Source organism: Callionymus lyra, chromosome 13 (assembly GCF_982586985.1).
Source record: "Callionymus lyra chromosome 13, fCalLyr1.hap1.1, whole genome shotgun sequence".
In the NCBI taxonomy this organism is placed as follows: Eukaryota; Metazoa; Chordata; class Actinopteri; order Syngnathiformes; family Callionymidae; genus Callionymus; species Callionymus lyra.
In genome coordinates, this window is record NC_141830.1 from 8614301 (window position 1) to 8630151 (window position 15851).

At 40.2% G+C, this 15851-nt stretch overlaps 1 protein-coding gene across 1 annotated transcript in view; it reads left to right on the forward strand.

Moving 5' to 3' along the window:
• Positions 1–229: 229 nt before the first annotated feature.
• Positions 230–15851, forward strand: part of zfpm2a (zinc finger protein, FOG family member 2a) — a 161997-nt gene continuing 146375 nt past the window's right edge. Inside the window, exon 1 of the mRNA XM_087805343.1 lies at positions 230–783. Within this exon, the coding sequence (XP_087661469.1) occupies positions 744–783 (40 nt within the window). The 5' untranslated portion in view covers positions 230–743. The remainder of the gene's footprint in view (positions 784–15851) is intronic.

The following is a 15851-nucleotide window of genomic DNA, read 5'->3' on the forward strand; positions in this document are numbered from 1 at the left end:
AATATTGAAGCAACGTTTTATAGTTTGACATGTATAATATAATATATAGTGGAAACATTAATACAAAAAACAACCTAATTACATGTTTCGGTTTAATTGGTGGATTAGTAAACACACACATATATATACAGTATATATATATTTTGTTGTATACATGTTTATATTTTAAGAAATGTCGTCATCTTGACTTAAAAACGTCCTCGTGTTTTTTTTTTTGTTTCTCAGTAGATTTAAATGCCAGTTAATTGGTTTAATTGATCACTAATAAGAAATCAAGTCAAGGATGGAAGTTGACGCTACGGGTCGCGGCGAGGAACAAACCTTATCTTCAAACAAAAGCGCGAACAGCCTTCACCTCCCTCAGTCAGACCGAGAGAAGAAGAAGAATCCCGGCGAACCAGGAGCGAGAGAGAGAGAGAGAGAGAGAGAAGAGGAGGGTGTGTGTGTGTGTGTGTGTGTGTGTGACAGACTGAGAGAGAGAGAGAAAGCCAGTGCCAGAGCCAGAGAGAGGGGAAAGATAAAGCAAACCGGAACGATAGACTTGTGCGTTTCTAAAAAAAAAAAAAAAAAAAAAGAAGAAGAAGAAGAAAAAGTACGGGTCCGATTTTTTTTTCTTGATTCCTCAATTTTCATCCAGACTTTCTTTTAAAAAAACCTGCTACACCTAAAAAAAACAAAACCACGAGCGCTTGGATGAAGAGAAGCCTCACGGTGAGACAGTTGTACACCTGGATTCAGTGAGCATGTCCCGCCGGAAGCAGAGCAACCCCAGGCAGATCAAACGTAAGTGCCCTTTTAATTCCTTCCCCGCAAAACAAAAACGTCTTCTCACGGGGAGTTTTTATTTATTTAAAAGATGTGTTTGCGACACGGTTTCTTATTTTTTATTTATTTATTTATTTTTTTCTTCCGCGCCCACACATGCTGTGGTTGTCCATCGGCGGGTGCTCCGTTATTTTACCCCCGATCTCGAGAAGGTTCCGCCGGATAAAAAGTTTGAGCATCGACGCTAACGTCACGTCCTGCTGGAATAACATCGTCCACTCGAATAACACACTTGGACTCAACCAGAGCGACGACAATAATCTCTAAAGAAAACTTGTGTATTCATGTTTTTAAATCCTCTAATGGTGTGTGTTTCAGCTGTTGACGTCCAAAAATGTATTTTAACAATTTCATCTTAATTCCCCAAAACAACATCAACTTCAATTGACATTCAAACCCCGTTAAAATGACATTTTCATCCACTTAAAAACTCGCAAAAATCCTGATCTAAATATGTTTTAATGTTTCAATTTGATGTTGTGTCTTCATGATATTGTTTAAATCTCTGAGATGTTTTGAGCACATTCTTTTTTTTTATATGTGTGAGTGAAATATTTGTCGACACACACACTCTCCTCCTCAAAGACACTTCTTGACATCAGCTGCTTTTGCATGTGAGTGTGTGTGTGTGTGTGTGTGTGTGTGTGTGTGTGTGTGTGTGTGTGTGTGAGAGAGAGAGTGTGAGAGTGTGTACTCATTTAGTGGTAACTTAAAATTCAATAGTTAAATTGGCTAAAAATTTTTGAGTGATGTTGTTCTGGAGATGATCCTGATATTTCTCTATTGAACGCACAAGTGTGTATGAAAATGAGACGCCGTGTTTACAAAGTTAACACTGACGCCCACTAGAAAACACTCAACGACAGCCTTCATGCATGAGACTGTGTGTGTATAAGTATCTCTTTATATTTAAAAAATGTATTTGATTTATCAAAGATTATTTGCATCATTTTAAGATGCAAGTAACTTCAAATAACAATGTGGTGTAATGTGTGTGTTTTAATCCTTTGGTCATGATGCATTGCACATTAATACATATTGTGTGTGTGCGCGAGTGTGTGTGTGTGTGTGCAAGTGTAGGTGTGTGTGTGTGTGTGTGTTGCTAGTAAGGAAATATGATAGTCATTTATGAATAACTGATCATCCACTTTTACTTATTTGAGTTTAATATAGTACATTTTTGTATTATCCTTTCATAAGTCTAACAATTAAAAATAAATACCCTGCTTTCATATTAAAGTAATATTTAAAGATATTGTAATGTCAGTATAAATATCTATTTATATTTAAATGAATTTCTTTAAAAAAATGATATAAAGAACTTCAACAAGAATAAAAATTGTTGATATTCCGTTAAACTCCCCAACAGTGTATTCCTTCAGTGATATTAAATGTAATATATTGTTGAATTATTGTCGTTGGAAACAAATATTCACGTGCCTTTGATATACAGCAGAGTGTGCATTATGATTTGAAATCAAATGTCATACACGTGACGTGCAATTCCTAGCTTTTTTTGGGGGGGCGTCCAGTTATGCAAACATCAAACGCACAACAACGTTTGATCCGACAAAAATCCGGGACCATTTTATCGCCCCCCAAAATCTCTCTCTCTGCTGTACCCAAAAAAATGTTGTTGACCAGCAGCCTTTCCTGGTGGTGACCCCGGCTCGTGTGAATGAGCATGTCATGTGTGAGATCATGTTAATATAGAGGGCGGTGAGCAGCGGTATAATCGAGCCCTAGTTAGAAATCAGAAAGGTCACCAGAAGCCTGGATCCTTCGCGGGAACTCTGGGGGGAAAAAAAAAAACAGCATTGGATGCTTTGCACAGAAAGTCCGCACAGACAGTCATTCTAAAGGACAAAAAGGTTGTTGGGCGCACTTTCCCCTTCGCCGCCGCCGCGGCCCGACCCCCCCATTCCTGCATACATTGCCCCGTTATCTAAAATTGTGATTTATGCAGTATTTTAATATTTTGCTTATTCTTTCCCCTTGGGTGCTCTCTGAGCAGTGATAAAAAGGCGATGCTGAAAGAGCACCATTAATTTGCTCCGATGACTGAGGAGATAAGGGCAGATAATGGGAAAGATAAGCGCCGAAGATATACCATCAGAAGCCCCCACGATTATTACCATTAAAATTCCAGCCCAGCAATCTGCAGCTGCCTGATAATTCCTTCTCCGTTTCCACCACTTTGGATGATAAGGCAAAAAATAGTCACTCAGTGCTCCTTGATTACTCTGCCTGGATATCCCGATAATACGGTGATAAATTATGTATTTTTGCCTCTTGTTTTTTTTTTCTCTTACATCTGATTCCTTGATATATATATATTTATATAAATACATATACACACTCCTGTGTCTGACCCCCTCCTTTTTGGTGGTTCCCAAGAAAGCGACAAAAAAAAAAGCAGCGATACTTTTATTGTAATAAGAGGTTGATGGAAGGAGGAGATAGTGGTCGGAGGTGTTTTGTGTGGGAGCACATATCAATGTTATCAGCTCATCTCGCCGGGGCCAGCTGCTAGCTGCTGTTGTTTTTAGCCTTATCACCCCCCCACCCCACACCCCCCCACACCCCCGTGCCAATAATGCCAATAAATTGCCCCCAGATTGTTCGCGGGCAAAGTCACTCGGAATTTTTTGACAGGAAGTGATGAAAATATCGCCGGCGTTCTGATGAGCTGCTGTAATATGAAATTCCTCCATCTCATCATCCACCGCCGCTGCTGCTGCTAGAGCTGCTCGGGTCCAAACCACCGTTGCAAAACTGAGCGGGAACATTTCGATGCTTAATAGGAAGGGAAGATATGAGCAGGATTGAATTGAAACCGGACCCCTCGCTGTAATTTTGTCTGTAAAATTGCCCCCGCAAACCCAAAGTTTCATGGCGTAAAGTGAGGTGGGGATGATGTAGGGGAGCTGGTGTTTATTGGGAACATATTGAAGCGGCCCCTGTGAGGGCCAGACATCTAATGTCAAATGTGCTTATTAAATTGACTTAGTGTTCTCTCCTCTTGCTCTTGTCTTCACTGTGCGGGCCCTCCGTCTGAGAATTCATGTTGCTTAACCTCCCTCTCTCTCTTTCTTTTTTTTTTTCTTCTCTCTCTCTTTCGCCGCCAAAAACCAGAGTGAAAAAAGCGTAGAAGCGATTGTCTGTTTCTGTTACTCTCCAGTCGAGGACGATACCGATCTGAGTCCACGCCGTCACCCGCGCCGTGATTGTTAATGACGAGGCTGATTTGTCGTTTTTGATTCACTTCCTCCATCTTTGAAGAACGTGTTTGTGTTCAGAAGAGATGCATTCGATTTTTACGATATACATTTATACTATTAATGTAGGTGTTTTTTTTGTAGTGCCTTCACTGTCATGGTGACGCTCACTTTTTTAACTACACCTTTTTTTTAAGAAAATGAAGAGGAAAAAAACCCGGAGAAATGTATTAACACCAGTTTTTTTGTTGTTTTATGCATTGTCTTGTTGTCATAAGGGCTATAGTTGATTCAAGTTTTATCATTTTTAGTAAAATTTTGTGTGTTTTTAATTCTTTCTCATCTTTTCTGATTCTGATTGGCAAAACTTGCAAAACGCTATGACTCCAACTTTGTCAGCTGTGATCCCAAGTGAATCCTTTGGTTTGTAATCTTGGATAATGAACGAGATAAATGTGGGAATCATGTTATTGCCATTTGAAACATAGACGGATACATTTCACTGTTTCTATAATCCATATATTCAATTAAAAAAAAGTTTGATTTGAAGCAAGGAGGGTGTAAGATGTTTTTTCTTGCGTGAATTATAGCGTGGGAAGTTTTTGAAGGGAAGCTCAGTCTTATGGTAATTTTGATTCCTAATTTGTACAGTAAACATTTTTGTTCTTTAGTCTATTTTCTCAGGGGACTCATGTTTCCTCCTACAGTCAGTGTCCCCTGCCTCTTGCCCCAAGTAGCTGGGATAGGCCCTCACCCAGCAAACATTCATTAATTATTTATGAAAAACTGTTTATACTATTATTCTTATTGCTTAAGAATAAAATCCACTTCCACCTTCCAGTGCAAGCTATTATACTGTCCTTTATTGAATTCAAAAATTGTCAATCAATGTGAAGTAAGTGATCACATCGATACAATTTTTGGACTTTTTAGTTTTCGGTCCTAGAATCGACAACCGGAAAAATAGAAAATGCAATCTATTGCTGTAGTTGGCGAAATACAGTTGTATTAGTTTGCCTATGAAGTCAGAGCTTTGATCAAAAGTGACTGAAAACACTTGGAAGTAAAGTTTTTAATTAAAAAAAAATATATATATACATTTTATTCTTAAACAAAAAAGTTTTGCTCTTAAAAAATCAGTTTAAAAACTGCTATAACGCACGTTTCTTAGGTATAAACAAACTAAATGCTTTCATAAGTCCTGGACTATAGAAATATGTATATTTCTTCTATATTTTTCTATCTCATGCTCTATCCAACAATCCATCATGCCCTGAACTTCAACCAAATCATCGAAACTTACTGAAAAACGCTACACACCACTAAAAGTCTGTGTTACTAGAACTTCAAAGTCTATTCCTTTTTTTTACATGGCGACAACCGTTTCTCTCGCTCTCGCTCCGTCTGTTTATCTTCCCAACAACTTACCATACGGCCACTTTATGTAACGTCAGCAAACTGTTTATCATATCAGGTGGCATTTCTATCTTTGAGGGGCATTTATCAGAGGCAGATTACACTAGTCAGGGATAAGAAGAGTGTTTACTGAATTGACTGCCAACATCCCGTGTGTGTGTGTATCTGAATGTGTGTGTGTGTGTACATTAGTCCCAGACGGGCGACAAGCGAGTGTGTTCTAGCAGAGCGATTTGAGCTGTTAGTTTGATGTTGTTTTTTTTTCTTTCCTTGCACTCAACGGACTCCATTTTTTTTTCCTCAGCACAGGTATTGGAGTGCCTCCGGTGGAGGGTAGTCACCGGAGGTAGTCAGATGGTTCGGGGGTGTACAATCAAAGGGAAATGTTTGCGTGTCGGCCCTGCTGGTGTATTCGGTGGGTCTCTTTCATTGGGTGACAATCACGGCGCGTCTCCCGTGTTTGTCTGGTTGATTTCTGTCAGAAGAAGAATGCTCGCCGAATGCCAACTTTCCCTCAAACATCTGTTCGCTGCCAATAACAGCTTGTGTTGTTGCCGCGTCTTAGCTGAAGGATCCCCCGATTGCCTCCTTCACTCTCGACATCCAACAACAATGCCGACGAATGTCATCTCTCTCCTAATGTATTTTGTTGTGCACGACTTCTTAAAAAAATGTGTTGTTTTTACTTTTTTTTTGAGACAACCGCTTATGTCAGAGACACTCCAGCTGTGGGGAGAAGCTTCTGCTTCCCTTTTGTTGACGCGTCGGATGAGCCCGGATTGGCAGCCGACAGTCGGTCACTGATGTGGGCAGGGTGGCTGTAAAAAAAAAAGTGGAGGTCACTTCCTCGCGCTGCTTCCTCTTTATCTTCCTCTTTCCTGAATTCCACGGCTATTATTCCAATAATGGTCGGACCCAGCTGCGGCCTCTCTGGAGTGTTGGTTCTGAGAAAGGCCTGGTAGAATCAAAACATAAGGCTGGATAAAGTAGATGCTGAAACTCGACATACTAGTTTGGTTGGTATTGGTGTTCTGGATGTTGCAAACCATTTCCTTATTGTTGTATTTCAAGGATATTCAATTAATATTTCCAAAGGAAGTCCAGCTTGTGGGCAGGTCAACCCCTCTACTATTATTTCCTGTTAACAGATGCACAATGTTATGAATCATTTGGCACAAACGCATTGAAATAACAACAGTTAGAAGTCTCCTTGTCCACAGCAAAGACATCGTGGCACAAACGGCACATGGTTATGCTTTTTGGCGTTTGCTTTGTGTTGACATTTTTGGTGCATTCGGTGTAAAATCTTCAGTTTTCGTGTCAACTTTAGGTTACCCTCAGAGGACCGTGTTGCATTATCCAAACTGGAGCTCCTCGGCTGACCGAGACTTTGCGGGAAAAGTGTCGCAAAGTGCCGAAGATCAGTGGCATTCAGTATCTATGGGTAAATGTACCGCACAGGCCAATCCAAATAGCTTGATGGGTCGGATGTGACCCGTGGACCTCTTGTTGAATCGGTGTATTGTTGTAGATTTGTCAACATTAACCTAGTTTTTTACGACTGTTTTTTTACACATGGCGCATTGAAGTTGTCGAGACAATTCTTTCTAATTTTTTTGCCGTCAATTTACCCAGAGAATGGATAAAATAAGGAACAAAAAAAGGTTGATGAAGTGTATTTCTCTCACCATCTGCTTTTGTCAAACTCTCTAAGACTGTTCACTCGAAAACTAGAGGAGTTCACAATCAATTCTCTAATCATGAGAAAAAATAAGGAAACTATGGACGCAGATATGACTTGGTTTGTATAAAAACCAAGGAAGGACTGATGGTTTTATCTGGTCTGAAATCCACCGAATTATTGTTTGTATTCAACCAAACTAGTCATTAAGTACGATCTTAAAAACCCTTCTTCACGGAAAGTTATTTTGCCGTTGAGTTGTATATTTCTAAAGTTATTTTACTGACCAAACAATTAAAACGTCATCGGTGAAATAGTAAAAAACGATGACACATTAGGAATCTTTTTGAATCTTGAATTGTTGCTTCAGTTTTCGACAAACAAAGAAAATCAATGTAACACAACACATGTGTTAAGAACTTTTAAATAACATTAAAATAATCCATGAACAACTTAAAATAGGCAAACACGATAAGAAACATCACCTCCCAAAAGTCATATGTAAGGAAGATGTATCCCAGCTGTTCAGGGTAATAGGTAGGTGACACTGCAGATAAGCTGTCAGTCCATCAGAGAATGTTCTGGACAAGTCAGTCATCGAATAGTATCTGGATGTGGGAAGAAACCAAAGCAAGCGACAATTCAATTAAATAGTTAAAGAATGATAATGTTATTGTACTTTTTTAGGTTGGTTTATAGCGCCATAAAAAATGTTATTATTAAGAGAATCAATTAAAAGATCTTTTCTTTAAGTAAAAAAAAATAAGGTGAATCTGGTCTTTATCTGCATCTCAGCCGTTATTGCGCCCCCTCCTGTTTATTTAGATTTGAAATCAGACAATGCCTCCCGGTAACAATTGACTTTCAACCCACGTCAAGTTAATAGCCTTGTCTCTCGCTGCTGGGGATCAATATCGGTATTAATTAATCACCATAATCAGGCGCGGGATCTGGTTCCATTTGTTGTTACATCAGGCAAATATCAATAAGGAAAGTGGACTCCCTGATCGTCATGGCAACTTCATCTCTCAGGTCAAAGGGAGTTTATCTTATCTTGCTGCCGAGAGTGGCAAACTGCTGGGAAATCTAGTTTAGACTTAAAGATCATCGATTTGAGCCTTTTTTTTTTTTTTTTTTTGTTCAGGGCCAGCCTTGTTGTTTGAAAAGTGTGTGTGGCAGCGTTCTAATCGCAACAAGAGATGTGAGATTTGAATATTGATGTCCGAGTGCCTTTGAGCAAGGGAACAGGCCTCTGGTCATGCCGTTCTTCAAGTACGTCCTTTTAAGAAGCAGACAAAGCTTTTGATTATCGGACGTGTCGTTCTGCAGCCTCTGGGACCAACAGGAGCCACTTTAGAGCCACAACTTCTCAGGTCCTCGTGTAGAACTTTGAGCGAGAACGCTTTTGACAAACGTCAACATCAGCACAGTATCGGAATTATGTTTCATTAGAAATAGAATGATATGTTTGACATATTTTAAATGGATCTTATTAAGTATTTACATTGTCTTTCTTGATAACCTCATCAAAACCCCATTGATATTAGGATAAACAAATTGAAAGAAATATAAGTATGTTTATATATTTAGATAAAAATAATAGAATATAAGGTTGTCATTCATCAGAGGAAACTAAAATAAATAATTTCCTTTTCATTTGTTAATAAATCGGTTAAATGATGATATTAAGATAAACAAAGTGAAAGAAATATAAGTATGTCTATATATTTAGATAAAAATAATAGAATATAAGGTTGTCATTCATCAATTATTTTCAGAGGAAACTAAAATAAATAATTTCCTTTTTTATTTGGTTGAATGATGAATAAATACCTGTACATATGATATGGATTAGTTGAGGTTGTTTAGTGTTATTAATAATTGTTTAAAGTATATCTGAAATCATACAAAATGTATTTGCTGTTTTATAAGTTGAAACATATTTTAATAGTGTTGTCCTCAGCCCATTAAAAAAAAAAAAAAAAAGAAGTTTATATTCTTTTTTTATGTATTTGAGAATTCAAATGTACAACATGTATACCTTTATATCTATTGGATTAAAAATATATATTATTTTCCTTTAATACATGATCAGTGTTAACCAGTTAGTAACCCACAAGATTATAAAATGTATTTTTGTAATGTAATAGTTTAAATCGGTAGCACATAATCTGAATTTATTTGAAATATTTGAGCTCAATTCCTTGATGCAACGATTTCTTTTTTCTCTTACTATACACAAAAGTGCTGAAGGTACATTTGTGTATTATTTACGTAAGTATGTTTATATCATATCCAATAAGGGTCATTTCTTCTCTCTGAATTGAAACGTACACCAGTGCTAGTGTGTGATTCAACACCTTAAAAAAAAACAATAGTGTCGTAAATGTCACATCTCAATGTCGACCGTTGGGAACGTGTGCGACGGAAACACCAGCTTGGTTAATAATGAGACTAATGACTTGTCATCGCACACATGCAGCCGCCGAGAGCGCCCGGTTCCTCCTGGGATGTCGGGGTTCTGAGCGGGGTCTGGTCCTGGTTCGTACCTCATCACGCCGCAGAATTCTCCTCAGGGTTGGAGCAGAGAGCGAGGCCAAATGCCTGCATCTCCTTCTTTTTTTTTTTTCTTCCTCTCTTTTGCCTGCGGGACACAATTGCCTCATTTAACATTCTCTATTTGGCCCCTGCCAGGAGGGGAAATAGCCAGGGTGAGTCAGAGAGGCCGCCACACATCATGAATTCTTCTTTCATTTAACTTGCACGATCCCTTTTCACCTCAGCCCGATGCACATGGCTCAGCCGCCCGAGATATTGCTCAATTAAAGGGGTTCCGCGGGTCACACCTGAGCTATTGCGGTTATTTTTCGTGTCATCCGAGGGGTTTTGATGTATCATGGATATGGATATTGGGTTCATCCTGCCGGTGTGCGACGCTTTGACACAAGAAACAAACTGCAAAAGCCTGTAAAAACCTGCTGCTGGAATTAAACCCTGCTGTCAGTCACCAGGAGTTCAACGTGTCTATTGAGAAGCTTTTTTTTTGTTTGTTTATTTCGTTAGCCGCAGCTATTCAGACGATTTTCATGGACTTTATAATGTTTGGATTTTCGACTGAATCTTGGACGAGGGAAGGGAAAGAGACTCCTGGGAAAGGGTGACTCACTGTCATTTGAAGACGAGGCAAAGTATTTGCAGCTTCGTAATTATTATTTATTTTGTTTTACACATGTAAGTGATATTTGTGGAGCGCTTCTCTAGACCAGGGTCACAAAGCGCTTGAACAATCAAAACAATACCCAATAAAATATATACTTAAAAGGTCAAGACACATAAGACAAACACAGGAGTCTCAGAAAATCAAGGAAAAGCTCAAATAAAAGTGTCTTAAGATGTAAGTAAGTAAGTAAGTAAGTCATTTTTATTTGTATAGCGCTTTTCCAGACCAGGGTCACAAAGCGCTTAAACAATATTCAATAAAGTATATACTTTAAAGATCAAGATAAAACTGATAACACAACAGGAGTTCCAGAAAATCAAGTAAACATACATATATTTTGAATCTGATCCGTTGACTCGGCGTCACATTTCTTGGGTATACTCGACAATTACTGCGTCATTTCGAGAATATTTTTTTGTTTTAAAGGTTCATCAAAGGGGGAGGTTTTAGTTCAGGTGCCATCTTATAGTGGCAGCTGGCATGCTAGGGACTGACGCCCACCCTAATAGCTGTTCCCGTCTACATCTCAGGCTTGGCAGGAATTACTGAGGATGTGTCTGTGGAGGGGGGAGTTGGCGTAGGAGGGGGCAATGCCAAACTTCGGGATCAACCGCCCGTCGTAGCTAAGGGATAGGTAGCGACTGCGGATTAAGTAACAAGCCCTTCAGTTCAATTTGTACATCAGCATTTTCCCCCCTTTTCCTAGACGGGGCGACACAACAAAGACGCCATCTTAAGGCCCCGCGCGGAAAATCGCTAATGACAAGGCTTTGTAAACAGATAAACAATTTACAGCCAAATATGCTGAATATATAAAACAAACTTCAACCGGCGTTAATACTTTAAAGAGGCTGTGTTTTTTTTGATTTACAACCCCGTGCAAAGCTGGCAAAGCTGTTGACGGCGCAGCTTACGCGCCAATGCGATCAGAGGCCGTATCTGGCCGCGTGTGATTAGCCGCGACATTAACAGCCATAATGGCGCGATATTACGCTCCAGACAGGTTGATGAGGATCGATTATTTTCTCGTGTAAAATGATGCAAATAAGTCTGCAGAAAAGGGAGAGACACGTGGCGAAAATGTGGTTTCTCCTGCTTCTTATTATCGCATGGGCAGGCTTTTGAGAAACGACAGAGTAAACATCTAGAGAGAAATGCGGCGAAGATTATTCCAGAAATCGGCCAATTTTTTTCGTTCTCTCCGTGCATTTTCAGAGAAGGCTTATCTGGTAATTACTAAAAACTGTTGACATTGAGCAAGTGCCGGAGCCAACTGAAATGCCTTTTTTTTTTTTGTCTTATGATATCAGATGGGATGGTAATCTGAGGGTTCACGCGTTCCTGAAAACCCGAAGATAACTCGCTTCAACTCCTCATACACGACACCGTAAAGAAGTAAAAAGCCTGGTTTTGAACTCACGGCCACTTTCTGTTACTGTGAGAATATATATTTTTTAGTTTCCGTCTATGGTGTGTGTGTGTGTGAATCCTCCAGACATACATTTTGACCATAATCAAGTTTTCTTAAGCTTCAGAAACAGGATAACAACTGGGTCAGATGATAAGCTCCAGCAAAACAGGGGGAAAAAAAAAGCCTCCTCTGATAGACGAGGGGAAAAATCTGATTGATTGATGTCCGCTGGCTTTGCCACCATCACAAGCCCGGTTGACAGTCCGTTTGGCATCAGATGATTTTGCTCCCAAGATTGGGGTTGAGGGGAAGGCTAGGCAAATATGAAGGTCAATGGCTTTGCTCCTCCTCGCCTCGTATCTATCTCTCTCCGGCAATAGCTGCCTTTGACAAACTGTAATGTGTTCCTAAGCTTTGTGGCAGCAGGACACATGGTCATAGTTTGTTCTGTAATATCCCATTGCAGTAATCTCGCGGGGGAATGATTGAAAGTGCTGGTGGAATCTGGTACCAGCCGGGTCCCGGTCCACATCACGGAGGACGGCTTGCGGGGACTGGCAGATGTCTGCGAAAAAACGTGTTCGAAAAAAAAAAAAGCCAACGTTCCCATGGCTTTGAATAAGTTAAACAACAGCTTTTGGACTTGGATCTGTTATTGTAAGCAGGATCTGATAAGATGGAACCACATTACAAGTTAGTGTTGCGAGCGTGCCAAAACCTAGGGGGAATCTGCCCCGACTGTCTTTCGGTGGTTTTGGAACATGGAACTGTGACAAACGATGATTGGATGCATATTGTAAATAAACACCCAAGTCGACTCCTCGGTCGCTCCGTGAAGATGTTCCGTATATAGTTTTTTTTTATCTTCCCTTTGCTGGAAGGATCGGGTGTCGCTGAGATAATCGTTGCTCTGGCTCTGACCCTATGTGGGCAAAAATATGAAACATCAGAGCTGGGCTAAATTTAGGAAAGTACAATGAAGCCGTGAATATTTTATGTTAAAAGAAACGTTTATTGACTTTGTGCTCTTAAAAAAATGTGTATATTTTTGGGTTATATTTGCTACTATTGGGACTAAAGACTAAAAATAGACATTCATAATGTTGTGTTTGGTGATAAAACACTTTGGCAGTGAGAGACACATGGTTTGTTGTTTGAGTTGAAATTGCTAGTTTGTCACTGTTCTTGCAATGCTAGCTGTTTGTTTAACTGCACTTGGATGAAGTGAAAATATAAAAATTCCTCTCGATTAGGAAACACATTTCTAAAATTTATCTTCTAATTATAAACTAAAATGACATCAAGTAGTGAGTTAAAAATTACCTCGGACTGAAATGCATATCATTTTTTATTTTCAAGACCTTTGGAGAAAATGCTTACGAAAACTCATTCTAAATAAAACAATTAATTGAATAATCAACTGCTAATGTGATTCGTTGTTTTTTGTACATTGCAATAATTAGCTTGTTGTCTTTAATATCTTGAATTATATCAATACTTATCAAACAAAATGTTATAAAAAATAAACAACCTAAAAATTACGTTGTGTATCATGTTTCTTTAAATTTTTACAAACTATGTACATCGGGGCCAAGTGAAGAATTCTAACACAGAGTGAATTCTGAACGCAAAGAGTGAAGTAATATTGGTAATAAATCAATATCAATATGTATCTCAATGTGTCTCAATCTGTTGCAAAACTATTGATACTGTTTAGTTCAGAAATAGAAAGATAGCTGGATGGATAGATGGATAAAAACATACTGTAGATAGATAGATACCGTAGATATATATATATATAAATATTTATATTTTATTTTAAACTATTGTTAAGGTTAAGGATAAAGACTGGTAAAGTCGCTAACTCTTCTTGTCCATGACTTTTAAAGAACGATGGGTAACAAAAACCTCAGTTTGGGACAATCTACCCAAAGAAAACAAAAGACATTTTCTAGTGTTTTTTTCCATCTGTTGTCTTTTGTCACAAAGCCGAAATCTAACAAAAGAGCAGTGAGCAGAGAGGTTGATGTGTAACGGAGAGCCTCGGAGGGTCCATCTCTAATAGTCATAACAGACGTGTCCATTAGCTTTGTTTCGCGGACGCTTTCAAGATCAAGGTCTCACTTGTAATAAAGTGGCGCCGTAAATGGGAGTCAAATTCTACAATTGTGAATCGTTTTAATCAAGTTTCCATTGAAAGACGTGCAGCCGCTCTATTCGCAGACACTGTGCAAACAATTAAAAAAAGGGATTATCCCACGACAATTCCTTTCCCACATGAAACCGGACATCATTTAGGGGAAAAAGAGACAACAACTCTTTTGTTTGTTTGAAGTCGACGATATGACATCCGTCTTGTCGAAGACTCTCGGCCAATAAAAGGGATTTTGTAATTACCACAATTATCTCTATATGTTTTCACCTAATGATGTCCATTAAGTAGTTGGGGCTCCGTTGGCTCTAGGTTGGCTCATGATCCGAACCCCGTGACACGACCATAGAGCAGCAATAATGAACTTCTTTCATCAGAGATGTTTATCCAACGGCTTCTTGGGTAATAAACTCTGGCTTTTTTTGTTACAGTTGGATTATAACAATTCTCATAGTTCCCACTTATCTCTCGAAAATTTCCTCTACATTCCATATCAACCCAATTGGCTTCGTGTCTAAACAGGACGGCTCTCTAATCTAGACCGCTGTTCGTTTCATGTAAAACATCTCATTTTGTGGCTTAGGCTGGTGGCGGTCTTATCGTCGCATAATTCGCTGCCCTCGCTTGCGATTCTCTTTGTGGCAATTTATTTAAATTCCCCCATGTTTATATATTTCCTGTCTCCTTTTCATTCAAAAACTATTGCCTTTTTCACAAGTTCAAAGCCTCATCTTTGAGACTTTTGGTGACGCCGCTGATATGAATTCACTGTGGAGGGGATTTTGTTGAGAGAGAGAGGGGGTGGGGGGGTAGTGGTGAAGAGCAAAAGTGGGGTTTTAGTCCATGTCCATCTCTGTCTCAAGGATGAATCCTGAGGTTGAACTAAACTCGATCGACGGCGCAGATACCGGGGCCACACCTCAGCAAATATTGAGGGCTTACGCCCGGGTGTAGTGGTCCGGTGCGGCGGTAAAGCCCTCGGTCCCTGCATGTGGCTCCGCTCCCGTGGCTGCTTTTGGTCTTTGTCCGCCACCTATCAGCATATCAGCAGTGTCTCTGAAGCCCGGTTGTATAATGCACCATTTATGGCTTTGTGGAGGGAGATGGCAGTTGGGCAGGAGGAATCGCTCCAGGCCTTCCCCACAGTGAGTGGATTAACGGGCGGCCTGCTTTAGCGCACTCTACCACGGTGTGAAATCGGCCTCGCTTCGTCACCGGCGATGAAACTCTCTCTCTCTCTCTCTCTCTCTCTTTCTGTGTCGCCCCGTTTTTTCCTCACCTCCATGCAAAGCCTCTCCCAGCCATCTGTGAAATGTGGAAACTCTGTGTCTAAGTTGAGTTCAGATCCTATCCCCTCCATCAAGCCGAGGCGTTCGAGCAGGCAATCTGCAGACGGGCGAACAAAAAAAAAGAAGCAAAAGTAAAGGGGGTACACTTCACTGATGTTGTGCCGCGCGAGCAGGATCCCTGCCTGCTCTCCGCGGGGCGAGTTGGAGGAGGGTCCGGTGCCTGGGTTCGGGCCGAGAGAGAGATCTCTTGGTCGCCCTGCTCGTGCGTCCAAATCCTCCCCTCCTCGTGCGACTGTGTTGGAGGCGAGGCGATGGCATGGCTCCCCCTGAGCCCCCTGCCCAGTCCTTTGAAGATAAGATGGTGATACAGAGACCCCTTTTGGTACGTCGCTAACCGACGGTTCTTTGTGCGACACACATGCCTCCCTTTTCCACGGGAGCCGGCGGCTAAAACACCTATGGTCTTTACTGAAACGAATTGGCTGCCTGGCCTCGGGTCAAATTAGATTATGAATGGGCGGCGAGAGCCTAGATTGTCTGTTTAGGATATTTAATTATTTTTTTTTTGCTCCCTCATTTCACGCTGATAACAGGAGAGTTCTGCCGCGGCTGATATTGTATGTCCGTTTGATTTCCGCC